The sequence below is a fragment of the Cynocephalus volans genome, chromosome 3, assembly GCF_027409185.1.
Source record: "Cynocephalus volans isolate mCynVol1 chromosome 3, mCynVol1.pri, whole genome shotgun sequence".
NCBI classification, from domain to species: Eukaryota; Metazoa; Chordata; class Mammalia; order Dermoptera; family Cynocephalidae; genus Cynocephalus; species Cynocephalus volans.
Window position 1 is genome coordinate 107065509 of NC_084462.1, and position 13507 is coordinate 107079015.

General features: G+C 37.6%; 1 pseudogene and 1 gene segment (V, D, J or C); one reads left to right on the forward strand and one right to left on the reverse strand.

Moving 5' to 3' along the window:
• Nucleotides 1-1780: 1780 nt before the first annotated feature.
• LOC134374208 (U6 spliceosomal RNA) lies at nt 1781-1881 on the reverse strand (annotated as a pseudogene).
• A 2276-nt stretch (nt 1882-4157) lies between these two features.
• Nucleotides 4158-9304, forward strand: LOC134372668 (T cell receptor alpha variable 1-1-like). The segment is given in 3 exon segments: nt 4158-4217; nt 8494-8638; nt 8940-9304. Coding segments are annotated over 3 exon segments (570 nt in total).
• Nucleotides 9305-13507: the final 4203 nt, after the last annotated feature.

Consider the following 13507-nt stretch of genomic DNA (forward strand, 5'->3'; position numbering starts at 1 on the left):
GAAAAAGTTCATGGAAAGATTAGCATTATCTTTTAACTCTAATTTTCCACAAACTTTTTGAAGTACCCTCATATTATATCTTTTTGGTAGACACCACTATATAATAGTGTATTATAATATTGCTTACTAGCTCCATGTGCAGTGATGTCGTGTTGGAGCTTGAAACTGAATGTGGTGGGAGAATTTATGCCATGGAAATTGGCAAACATTATAAATCAGGTTTTTTTTTTTTTTTTTTTTTTTCCTGAGAACCAATATTTAAACATTTATCAGCATACCACTGGCTAGAATCCATAGTTCCTGTTCTTGGCTTCTGGTCTAGAAGTCACTACATGCTGGGGTGACTTTGCTTGACTCCAGCCTTATACTGTTGTACTATCATTCCCCATACTTCTCTGTCTTTCCTGGCAAAACATACAGGCACCTCTGATTTTCTTATTTCCAGGCACTAGAAAACCAGATTTGTATATTTATGTCCCCTTGTGTTATGAGCTGACAGCCAGAGTTATCCTAAAAATTTGTAGCCTCTTCCTGCCACACACACTGAAACATGCTATGGTCTCTGGTGACCTTTGGTTTTCTCACACTCTGTAAGGCTCTCATTTGTCTTGAAATTTGACTTCAAGTTGAGGAAACATGAACCCTGGCATCCAACGTCCTTGGCCTACCTCTGTTCCCCTCTTTTCTTCACAATACTCTCACATTTGCAGGGGCAAGGGTTTTCTGCTTTCACTTAATATTCTTTGGAGCCTTCACTATATAAATTCTGTGATCACATCTGCCAAGCCTGGCTTGATGTGTTACAGTGGGAGATAAAGTAATTTAGACAATTTTGGGACAAGTCCTGACTTCCAAGCCAGTTGTCTTGCCGCAGAACTAAAAACCCATTTTGCCACCAAAAGCTGAATAATAATTGTTTCTTTTTTTGTTTATTTTTACTGTAACATCGCTATCCTAATCTTCCTTCCTTGCAGCACACTCCTCTCCCTCCCTTCCCAGCTTTAAGTGGCTGTGGATAAGGTCCTGTTCACAGACATATCACATCAAGATATGTAAAAATATTACCTTTTACAAAGGTAGAAAGAAGGATGGAGAGATGTAAGGCTGTGTTTCCTCATGTAGCTGGGAGGAATATAAAGAACCGATATGTCTCAACCTCTCCTTGTGGTATAAAACAGTTCAACATTTGAGTTAAATTTCAGGAATCTCTATGCAGCTACTGTGAACATGTTCTTATTACTGCCACTACCCCACTCCTGTGGTATATTCAAGAACCCGGGGGCTTATCCAATTCCCAGAGGTCAGTGTTAATTGCATTCTCTAGAAGAGAAAATCTGGAAACTTATTTTCAGTAGAGAAGTCTTGTGTTCTTTGGCCACATGGAGTCGCTTGTAGTCCAAAAGATTTTTTTTTGCCATCTCTGCCTCAGTACCATGGGCAAGTTCCCTCCACGTAGTCACTACCTCTTACTGTACAGGTGTAGGGCAGGAAGTCTTTCTCCTCTCACTACTACGGCCATACTCTTTTCCCAAAGCCACCACAGCTTGGACTACTATTGTCACAGGTCTTCAGTGATCTGGCTGTTTGGTTCAACTTCTGTAAATGTAACGCTTTTCCAAAAGGGCTGAGTTTGGAGGGTCTCTTCTCTCAGCTCCACATTGTTCCTAGAAAATTACTTTCTCCCCACTCTGAATCCAGGCTCAGACAATAGTAATAGTCTTTCCCCTCTTTCTCACCCAATACTTATTATTTATTTATGTATCCATCTATCTATTTATTTATATATTTTATGGATCACTTCACAAATTTGCGTCGTCCTTGTGCAGAGGTCATGATCTTCTCTGTATTGTTCCAATTTCAGCATGTGCTGCTGAAGCAAACACTCATCCAGGATTTATTCTCATTTCCCATTCTAGTATGACTGACATCAGTTTTGGGAGAACTGGGCCAGGAGATCCTGGCCTCACAGTTGTGGAAAAGTTGACTTTACCTCTTAAATTTAGTGCACTGAGATTTCTCCTCCTCCACTTCAATAAAACCTCTGTTTTCAAAATCATCAGTGGCTATAAATGCACACAGATATTTTATTTAGGGAAACAAAAATTGGTTAGTCATACCTCCTTCTCAAGAAGCTTATATTATGGTGGGAAGAATGCATCAACTACAGGTTAGACTGGGACCAAAAAGAAGAGTGTAGTTATGCTTTCTGATGGTTTTAGTGGAGTTAGAGGCAGAGGCTAGGAAACTTTCACAAAGTGGCTAATCCTTGTGCTGCTCCTTGAAAGATGAGTAGACACGGAGGGACACTTCAGCAGAGGAAATTTTGAGCAAAGGCAAGGAGACCTGAAGCAGCCTGGCATGAGTGGCGAAAGACAAGCAATTCAGAAAATCTGCAGCATGGGCTGTGAGTGGAATTAAAGTGAGACACAGTTGGGGTCTTATACAATGGAATAAATAATATGTCCTTACTTTGTAGTGTCTGGGGAGCCATTGAAGGCTTTAAGTAGGAGAATGTCACAGGTTGAAATTGTAGGTTGATCACTCAGGCATCTGTAAAGAGTAGATTGGTAACCCAATTAAAAACGGGCAAAGGAGCTGAATAGACATTTCTCAAGGGAGGACATACAAATGGCCAATAGGCATATGAAAAAATGCTCAACATCACTAAGCATCAGGGAAATGCAAATCAAAACCACACTGAGACATATCTTACCCTAGTTAGACTGGCTATTATCAAAAAGACAGAAAATAACAAATACTGGCAAGGATGTGGAGAAAGGGGAATGCTCATTAATACAGCCATTACGGAAAATAGTATGGAGGTTTCTCAAACAACTATAGATAGACCCGTCATGCAATCCAGCAACCCCAGTACTGGGAATATATTCAAAGGAATGGAAATCAACAAGTTGAAGAGACACCTGCACTCCCTGTTTATCATGGCTCTGTTCACAATAGCCAAGAGTTGGAACCAACATAAATGTCCTTCAACAGATGACTGGATAAAGAAACTGTGGTATATATACACAGTGGAAACTACTCAGCCATAAAAAAGAATGAATTTCTGCCATTTGCAGCAACCTGGATGAGCTTGGAAAAAATTATGTTAAGTGAAATAACATAATTTCAGACAGAGAAAGAGAAATACTGCTTGTTCTCACTCATATCTGGAAGTGAAGAAAGTTGATCTCATGGAAGTAGAAAGTAGAATAGTGTTTACTAGAGACTAGCAAGGGGAGGGGGGAGGAAGGAAGGGGAGAGATGGTCAATGGATACAAAATTGCAGAGAGAGAGGAAAAATAAGATCTAGTGTTCTGCAGCAAAATAGAGAGACTATAGTCAACAACAAAATACTGTGTAACTTTGAGTAGCTAGTTGAGAGGATGTTGAATGTTTTCAACCCAAAGAATTGACAAATATTTGAGGTGATGGATATACTAAGCACCCTGATATGATTACTGCACACAGTGTGAATGTACACAAATATCATATTGTACTGTATAAATATATGCAATTATGATGGGTCAATGAAGAAAAATAAGTTAAAAAAAAAAAAAGAAAAAAGAAATAGAGAGTAGAATAGTGGTTACCAGAGGCTGGGCAAGGGGAGCAGGGGACAGTGAAAGGTTGGTAGACCTATACAAAGTTATAAAGTTGCAATTAGGCCAATGGCTTGGATCCCTCTACTGGCCAGCTGCAAAAAAAAAAAAAAAAAAGAAGTTTCAGTTAGAATAAATTCTGGTGCTCTAGGGTGACAACAGCTAATAACACTGTACTGTATATCTCAAGATAGCCTTCTGGCCTCTTTTCTAAGAGGAACTTGAATGCTATAACCACACTGAAATGATAAATGCTTAGGTGATAGATATGCTAATATTCGGATTGGATCATTATACAATACATGCACGTATCAGAACAACAAAATGCACCTATAAACAGGTACAATGAAAAAATACATAAATTAAAATAAAAAAGAGTAGATTGGAAGAGAGATAGACCATGGTGGACAATGTTGCTATCCTGCCCAGATCTCTTGTTATCCCTTACCACTGTTTCAGTGAGCCCCGTCCCTTGGATGTGTGTTCAGTGATGAGCACCCGTTAATTCTTCCTAGGGGTGGGAGGAACATTTTTATCTGAAGATGCAGCAAACTAGAAATGCCCAAGTCTCAGTATGAAGACTTGGTCAGTGCCAGTGAGGAGAGAGATGCCTTGGATGTCTGTGGGCAGAGAAAGCACACAGTGTTTCAAATATGAGCTCCAAATTGGGAGCCACCAGGGTGGATGCTCCGAATTGCAGGGGTATATTTGTGATCAAGCTACTTCTTAACTGGACCATTCGATTCAACATAGGCCTGGATGAATGTAGCAGGGCTTTATTTATTTATTTAACAATGGTTAATCGTATTTTGAGCAATATTTGGGAAGAAACTTACTTTCAGATATAGGAAGACAGCCTCAAAAGGAATTTTTCTGCTAATCTAGTTTTACATAGTCAGTTGTAAAATGAGACAACTGAAAAGAACTAGATGGTTTTTAAGCTATGTTTGATTTTATATTTCTATGTTTTTGGTAGGGAAAGAAAATATTTATCATTTGGGGCTGTATGTGGAAATGGATGTGTGTCTAAAATGGCAATGATATGGGGTATTACGAGATGGCAGTATCATATTTATTATAATCAGGTGCTACATCCTACTATGTGTGGTAATAAATAGAAAATAATAATTTCAGAGGTTTACCAGAGATACAAACTGCCTTTGATTTTTTTTTTTCTGTTTTCAGCATGTTTCCATACTTATCCTAGTTGCATGCAGTTCATTTTAATTTCTTATCACTGACACTAAAAAATTGTTTCCCACTTTCTACTACACAAGGGCAAAATGCATAAACAGTGCTGTTTGGATAAAGTTGGGTAAGGCCAGGAGGCAGGCAGCACCCCTTCCCCCCATTTGCTATTCATCTACCACTGCACAAAGGTCTGCTGTTGATTGAGAGACTGAATTTAGCATACAAAAGGAGTTTTGCTAGTACTTATGAAAATCAAGGAGAGCCTGAGGACTGAGTCAACATGGACCCAGCAGTAGTTTCTTTTTTTTTTTCTGTTTTTTTTTACTTTTTTAAATTAATTTTTTATTATGTTTGATTGACAGATCATAATTGTATACATTCATGGGGTACAATGTGATGTTTTGGTATATATGTACAATGTAGAATTATTAAATCAAGCTAATTGATATATCTATAACCTAACTTACCTATCATTTTTATGGTGAGACATTTAAAATTTACTCTTAGTTATTTTTAAATATACCATACATTATTATATCTTAATCTGCAAATAGATGTGCTTTAAAAATTAGCTACAAAGGACTTTAATACTTTTGCAGTGGTTGATCATTTATTAGACAATATTTTCAATAAAACATTTTTATGTTTTGACTTAAGGCAAATGTAACACTAAATATGCAAATTTTATGCATGTATTAAATTAATGGTTCTAAACAATAGATTTGCCATTTTGGGGAAAATCAGTGATTGCACTCAGGTAACAATAAATTCTAGATACATTAAGGAATTAAATGTTTTAAAAATCAAACAGGAAAACATAAGTGAATGAGTATTTTTAAGTTTCTGGATGATTGGGGTCTTTCATAGCTAAAAAGCATTGTAAAAATAACAAAAAAGGCTAATAGATCTGAATCATATTGAAGTTTAAAAAAACCTTTTCATGTCAAATCAACCAGATTAAAAACAAACAACAAACTGACAGGACAGGCAGAAGATTAAAATTCCCATTTACTCATACCAATTGATAAGAGGACCCAAATATTAAATGGAAAAGGACATGAACACCCTTTCATCCTTTAATAGAGGGAATAACAAACAAATAACAAATATATGAAAATGCTCATCACTAGTAATAAAACAATAAAATCAAGATGAGCTAATTTTTTTGCCTATTAGTAAGGTTTTTTTTAAATAAAAAACTATACACATTTATCCACATACAGCAAGGAAGAATTTTTTGTGTTTTTTTGTTGTTGTTGTTGTTTGTTTTTTTTTCTTTTCTTTTTCTTTTTCTTTTCTTTTCTTTTATTTTTAAATTTTATTTTGTCGATATACATTGTGGCTGATTATTGTTGCCCATCACCAAAACCTCCCTCCCTCCTTCCTCCCCCACTACCCCCCACCAATGTCCCCTCTGTTTGCTTGTCGTATCAACTTCAAGTAATTGTGGTTGTTATATCTTCTTCCCCTGCCCCCCCGGTTTTTTTTTTTTTTTTTTTTGTGTGTGTGTGTGTGTGAATTTATATATTAATTTTTAGCTCCCACCAATAAGTGGGAACATGTGGTATTTCTCTTTCTGTGCCTGACTTGTTTCACTTAATATAATTCTCTCAAGGTCCATCCATGTTGATGCAAATGGCAGTATTTCATTGGTTTTTATAGCTGAGTAGTATTCCATTGTGTAGATGTACCACATTTTCCGTATCCACTCATCTGATGATGGACATTTGGGCTGGTTCCAACTCTTGCCTATTGTAAAGAGTGCTGCGATGAACATTGGGGAAAAGGTATACCTTCGACTTGATGATTTCCATTCCTCTGGACCCAGCAATAGTTTTAACACTCTTGATTCCACAGGCTTTCCATGAGGGAAGATGATTTTGACTCTGTGACAAAAAGGAGTGCAAAGAATAAAAATCTCAGTCAGACAGCAAGTTCCAGAAGAAGAACTGTGCTCATGGCATGGCTTAATAAAAAGCCTTATTTTTTTTTTTGTAAACATAATACATTGACTTCAAGTATACTTAAAAACTCTTATATCTATCAACATTGATTTAAATAAATCTTAAAAGTATTAGCTTTATTGAGATTAATTCACATACTGTCCACTGTTTTAAAGTATACAATTCAGGGGTTCTTAGTATACTTATAAGGTTGTGTATCGATCACTATCTAATTCCTGAGCATGTTCATCATTCTAAAAAGAAATCTTATGCTCCTTAGCAGTCACTCCTTCTTTCCCCATTTTTCCTCCTGACGCCAACTCCTGGTACCTAGTACTTAAGCTATTTTCTTTTTTTGGGGGGTGGCTGGCCAGTGTAGGGATCCGAACCCTTGACCTACTTAAGCTGCTTTCTATTTCTATGGATTTGCCTATTTTGGACATTTCATATAAATGGAATCATACAATACGTGGCCTTTTGTGTCTGGCTTTTTCACTTGGCATAATGTTTTCAAGGCTCATGCAAGTTACAGCATGGATCAGTACTTCATTTCTTTTCATGGCTGAAAATATTGTATTTTATGGATATACCATGTTTTGTTTATCCACTTATCAGCTGATGGACATTTGAATTGTTTACACTTTTTGGCTAGTGTGAATAATGCTGCCAAGAGCATTCATATACTAGTTTTTGTGTGAACATATATTTTTATTTCTTTTGGGTATATCCCTAGGAGCAGAATTGCTGGGTCATATGGTAAATTTATGTTTAACTTTTTGAGGAACTGCCAAACTGTTTTCCAAGTGGCTGCACCATTTCACATTCCCACCAGCAATGTCTGAGGGTTCCAGTTTCTCCACATCCTCACTAGCACTAGTTATTGTTCATCTTTTTTATTGCAGTTGCCTTTGATATTAAGTAGTATTAATGAGAGCCGAACAGGTATGAAACATATTTATCAGAGATAGCAAAAAATTTCTTTCTGAGACATCTTGATAAATAGTTTAAATTATTATTGAACTTTTCTTTTTTCCTCATTTCTTCTTCCCTTCCTTCTTCCCATCTCTTTTTTCCTCTCGTGTCTCTCTTCTTTCCTTTCAGTTTCATTTGCTTTTAGTTTCTGTTAAATTACATAAGGAAACATTAATTTTAACATTAAACAATACAGAGATGTACAAGAAAAAATTCCCTCGCTCCATTCTTCCACTGCAACTCCTAACATAACCAATATTAGTAGTTTGCTATATGTATTCCTGTACTTTTTAAAGTTTATACATATATTTTATATTTACAATAACAATTTAATACTCATCACTCTGCAACTTGCTTTAGAATCTTTTGAAGATTGTTTCTATATTAGCCGTTGCAAGCAAACTGAAGTGGTAGGCAAATTCCTTTGTCTTTCTAGCCCTCAAAATACATGTGACACACAAACACAATATTCAATATATGCACACACATACTCCACTTCTAATCACTCCCAGACTCCATTACATTGTGTCATGAGAAAGAAAACTCTCAGTATAACTGAATTGACCAGTTCTGCCTTTGTCTTCTGTTATTCTTCTTAGTGTCTTTTCTAATTTTTATGCACAACTGAAGATTTCTTTTCAATATTCACCAGAATCACTTGGACTGAAACCTGTGGATTTGTGAAGACTCTCATGTGAGGGAACCCATAGCTGCTCCAGTGGAAGCTTAAAGTTACCCGTCAAGAAAGGAGCTCCTCCCCATGTGTTTCTTCCGGGTTTTGCATCCAGATTGAGCGTCCCTCCCTCACTCTCACGGAGGGTTTACCTTCTGCAGACTCTAGTGGCTGGAGAACTGGAATGCAGTGCCTGGCCTGTGATGTCCTGCAGCAGATGTGGGGATTTTTTCTTCTTTATGTTTCCCTGAAGATGGGAGGTAAGTCTCATCTTAATAGCAAACGCGGCTGGGAGTTTTCAAACTGATTTTCTTCCAGCTAAATGAGTGCAGCTTCTGACGCTTGTAATGAAAGAGTCTTTCCTGATACGTATTTTCCTCATGAGTTGCTAACTGTCCTCCTGTTGCTATTGCTGCAGCTACTACCACCACCATTTTTTCCTATCTAAGGAAGTTCCCCATCAATGGCAGTTCTTTTGTGATCACACAGGAACTATTATTTTTGATAGTGTTGTGGCTCCCAGGAGGGCTGCCCTGGTAACAGTCACGTGTCTTCTCATAGGCTCTGCAGGACAAAGCATGGAGCAACCCACTGAGTTGATGGCTATGGAAGGAGCCTCTGTCCAGGTCAACTGCACGTACCAGACATCCGGGTTCAATGGGCTGTCCTGGTACCAGCAACACGATGGTGGAGCACCCATATTTCTGTCTTACAGTGTTCTGGATGGTTTGGAGAGGAGAGGTCGGTTTTCTTCATTCCTTAGTCAGTCTGATAGGTACAGTTACCTCATTCTGAAGGAGCTCCAGACGCAAGACTCTGCCTCTTACCTCTGTGCGGTGAGAGACACAGTGATCGTGAGGCCTCTTCAGCTGTCCCCAAATTCAAAAGGCAACCAGTGGGGTATGGATGGGCTTGAGAAGTTCTAGTATTTCCCGAGTGTGTGCTCACTGACACCTCTAATTTTAAATTTGCTCAGAGTAACGTAGCGTAGGACTCTGAATCGCATTATTTTCTGAACCGTTGATTGTTAGGAGAGGCCAACTGCTCTCTCGCTCTATTTCTTTTTTCTGTCTATTTCTCCTCCTTCCCTCTTCCTCCTGCTTATTTGTACCACTAATATTCTATGGCTCTAAGGGTAGAAGATAGAATCTGCTTTTGGAGGAAACTCTTTATTCAAGGGAAAGATCCCTTGGCGAGTGCTTTTGTTTATGCAAGTTATATACTTATTCATTTATCCTTGGGAGACTCTGAAATTTGTGAAGCAAACTCCTCAGCTTGAGATATTAAGATTTCATTTAATTCTGTCAAATATGTCCTCATTTTTGTACTTCTCTGAGGGATTATTTTGATATTATTTATCATTTTGGTAGATTTATCCAGCATGTTGGACAGTTTGGGGGCTGTGGACTTAGGGGGTGAAGAGAAGATTAAGGAAAATTCTTTTCTGTGGAACAGAAAAGGGAAGTCAGGCAATGAGGTGGTGGTGGGTGAGGAAGGAGGTGGTCAGTAGGGAATTCTCGTGAAAGCACCGAATGATGAATATGAAGAACGGTAAAATATAACATCCAGTTTAAATATTTTCTTTTTCTAAATTGTAATTCTTGTGTACTATCTCAAAATTTTTGAAGTTTGTTAAACATTACAGCCTGTATATTCTGTTCATAGAGGAAAATGCAGAATTTCTTCCTCATATGTGAATTCCTCTTTCTCTACATCTTAGTATATATATTTATTTCTATATATTTTTTCCTTAGCTTTAGATGTTAAGTTCTTCCATTAGATAATTTTGAATCACTCTTTTTGGGATAGACAGAATAAGAGGGACTTGGTGGAGAGTACTAGGAAAGGACGGTAAAGTGGATAGTTTTCACTCAATGAATATTATATGGAGCGCCTAATATGTGCTAGACACTCTTTCAGTTGCTGGGGTGCATCAGTGGATAAAAGATCCCCACATTCCTATTGCTTATGTTCTAGTGAAGACAGAGAAAAAGTAGATTTTTTAGCAAACATGCCTTTGAAAGTGCAGGGAAAATAAAGCTGACCTTCAGAACCAGACGTCATTGTCTTTAAAAGGAAGAGAGCTGACATGTACTTGTATGCAAACAGTGCCAATGTCATGTGCTTGTTATAAATTTTAAAATACAAATTACTCATGAGCTGAGTAAGGGCTTAAGACATGGGATGCTTACAAGACTGCAAGTCAGGTTATCCAAAGAGTTGCAATCTTTCCACAACAATCACAACAGTTCCTTGATTTTGTTAAGACAAGTGAACAGATATGATGTTTAATGGGGGGAGGGGAAAAAGGGAGGGGAAAAAGTAGGAATTGGTAAGGGGATATGAAAATCAACTATATTGTATGTTGATACATTAAAATAAAAAAAAGAATTGCAATCTTTCAAATTACTCAAATGTATCTGGGACTCTACATAAAATCAGAAAGATACTGAACATATGAATGAAGGATCTAACACTAAAACAAATCAACTTCAATATGTCTGTTGTTAGTAGAAATATAAAAAATTCAATTGCTTCATTGAAACTATGAGGGAGATAGAATCTAAAGAACTTCTAGCAAAGAGTGAATAGTAAATGGAAATGAACTTACAATATCAAATATCTTAAATTTGAAGACATGTTAGTTACTGATATTCTCTTTATTTAGTATGCTTTCTTTGTATTTAATTAAGCAACTATGAAGAGTATACATAAGGACTTTTATAGGTTTGTTCTGAGCTTGTTTCCATATCTATTCTATCCTAAAGCCTTAAGTTTCTAAACCATGTTTTTCTACTACAGAGATTTTCGCCACTCTTTGATGCTTTCTGTAGGATGTCTCCTCTATTTGACCCAGCAATTTATCCCACTTCCACCTGGAAGAAGGTTGGAGCAAACCATTAACAGAGAAGTAGGAGCCATGGTTTTTACAGCTACTGTGGGTCAAAATGGGAACCAGCTCAGTTGTCATGTTCAAACAGCAGTAGCTGTGTTTGGACTTGGGAGTCAGATACTTCTAGGTTGACGTTCAGGCTCCACAGGGTGTCCAGATAAAATCTCACAGAATAAAAGAAATGTAGGTTCTCAGGACTGAAAAGAACTTGGAGTACAGGTAATCCAATTATCTTCCACAATGTTGGAGTGAAACTCTGATTTTTGAGACTCTCGGGCTTCCTGAGGTACCAGTTTATGGGGTGGATTAAAACTCCAAGTAGGACTCCACCAGTGTTCTTTAGAAACCCTGTCTTTTTTCCTAAAGAAGAGGAATTTCAATTCTAGAGAGAATATGAGGATAAAACACATCTCTGATGAAATGTTCTGTCAGGCAGTATTCTGTGTGGCTTTTGAGCAAGTGCAAGCACATAATTTTCTTATTTGCTGTCTTTCTGAATCTCAGTTGACAGCCTCATGCATCACTCTAACTGGGTCTCATGCCTGAAACCCATCAATTCAAATATTTGACTCTGTTTGCTTGTCGTATCAACTTCAAGGAACTGTAGTTGTTATGTCTTCTTCTCCCTCCCCCCGTTTTTTTTTTTTTTGTGTGTGTGTGTGTGTGAATTCATTTATTTTTAGCTCCCACCAATAAGTGAGAACATGTGGTATTTCTCTTTCTGTGCCTGACTTGTTTCATTTAATATAATTTTCTCAATGACATTGTTGGGTGGGAGGGAGGAGAGGGAAGAAGGAGGGAGGTTTTGGTAATGGGCCACAATAATCAACCACATTGTATGTCGACAAAATAAAATTAAAAAAAAATAAAATAAAAAAAACAAAAAACAAAAAACAAAAAAACAAATATTTGACTCAACATATTTTCTAAACCTTTAAATGTATGTTGACCCTGCCTCTGCAGTGACTACCAGATGTGTACTCACTATTCATTATTGGATTTTGTATACACTATACTTTTCAACTGACCTATGTCCATCCATTTGTCATATATGAGCTTTTCTCTAGCATACTGTTCTCCTGGACCAATTTTTTGAGTTTCTGCACTCACCTTCCAGTTTTGTCCCAGCCATTCCCCAGTTATCCTCTCAGCTGGGAGTTGACTTGAAATCACTTTGTCACTGAATGTGGAAATGGAGGTGTCTTGAAGAAGCATGTGTAACATCTAATAATTAAATTATATCCTTCTGATGCCCCAGGGTCGCCTCGTCTTTTCTGTTGTATTTCCCTATGAACTTAAGAGGGAATTAAGAAGAATTTCAGAACATCTTTTCCTAGGTAGGCACATACTTTGAATAACAGTACTGATCAAGGGAGGCCTGTGTCCATTCTATGACTAATCAGTAGGCAGAGCTGGAAGAAAAAAGATTCACACTTCATGGTCTAGACACTGTACCCTGGGAATTGCAACCTAGGTTTTAGGACCTGATCTTCCGAGGCTGTGGACTGACTTGCAAACTAGCTGTGCTTTTCTGCTTGCTAACCAGGTCCTGAGTTGGAAAGTGAGATTGCTCTGAGGACTGTCTGATCCCCTTGGGCAACTGTTTTCAATCCACATTAGAATCACATTATAAAATTCTTATGCCCAGTTACCATCTTAGATCAATTAAATCAGAATTTTTGGTAGTGGAGCCTGAGCACTAGTATTGAAATAAAAAGGTTCCCAGGGGATTCTAAATGCAGCAAAATTGGAAAACTGCAGTGTTAATAGATAAGTGGGGTTAAAACCCCAGAATTAAAAAATCACCCAAACCTATTGTACAAGGCTCAAAAAGTGGCTGAGGGCCCTATCTCCAATGCTGAGGCAGATGATGTGTTGCTCATCCCTTCTTTTCATCTTGGGCTGCTCTTGTACCTTGTAGTTGTACTTGCGGCTCTCTAGAATCACAAGCATGAGGTCCAGTTTTAACTGAGACATGTGACACCTGTGCCCAGATCAAAGGGCAGCTAGGGAACATCAAGGTCTTTCCCCCCCCTCACACTCTTTGCCTTTATGTTCCTTGGAGAACATCTTCAAATAAGCAAACCCTTTCTCAGGGCCATCATGGTCCTCTAAGGTTAGTACACATTTTTATAAAGATACATTAACAATACCTTAAACATGAAGGGTTTTCCTGAGGGACAAATATGAGCATAAACAATAGAAAATGCTTAACTACATCTCCAAGTTCCTCAGA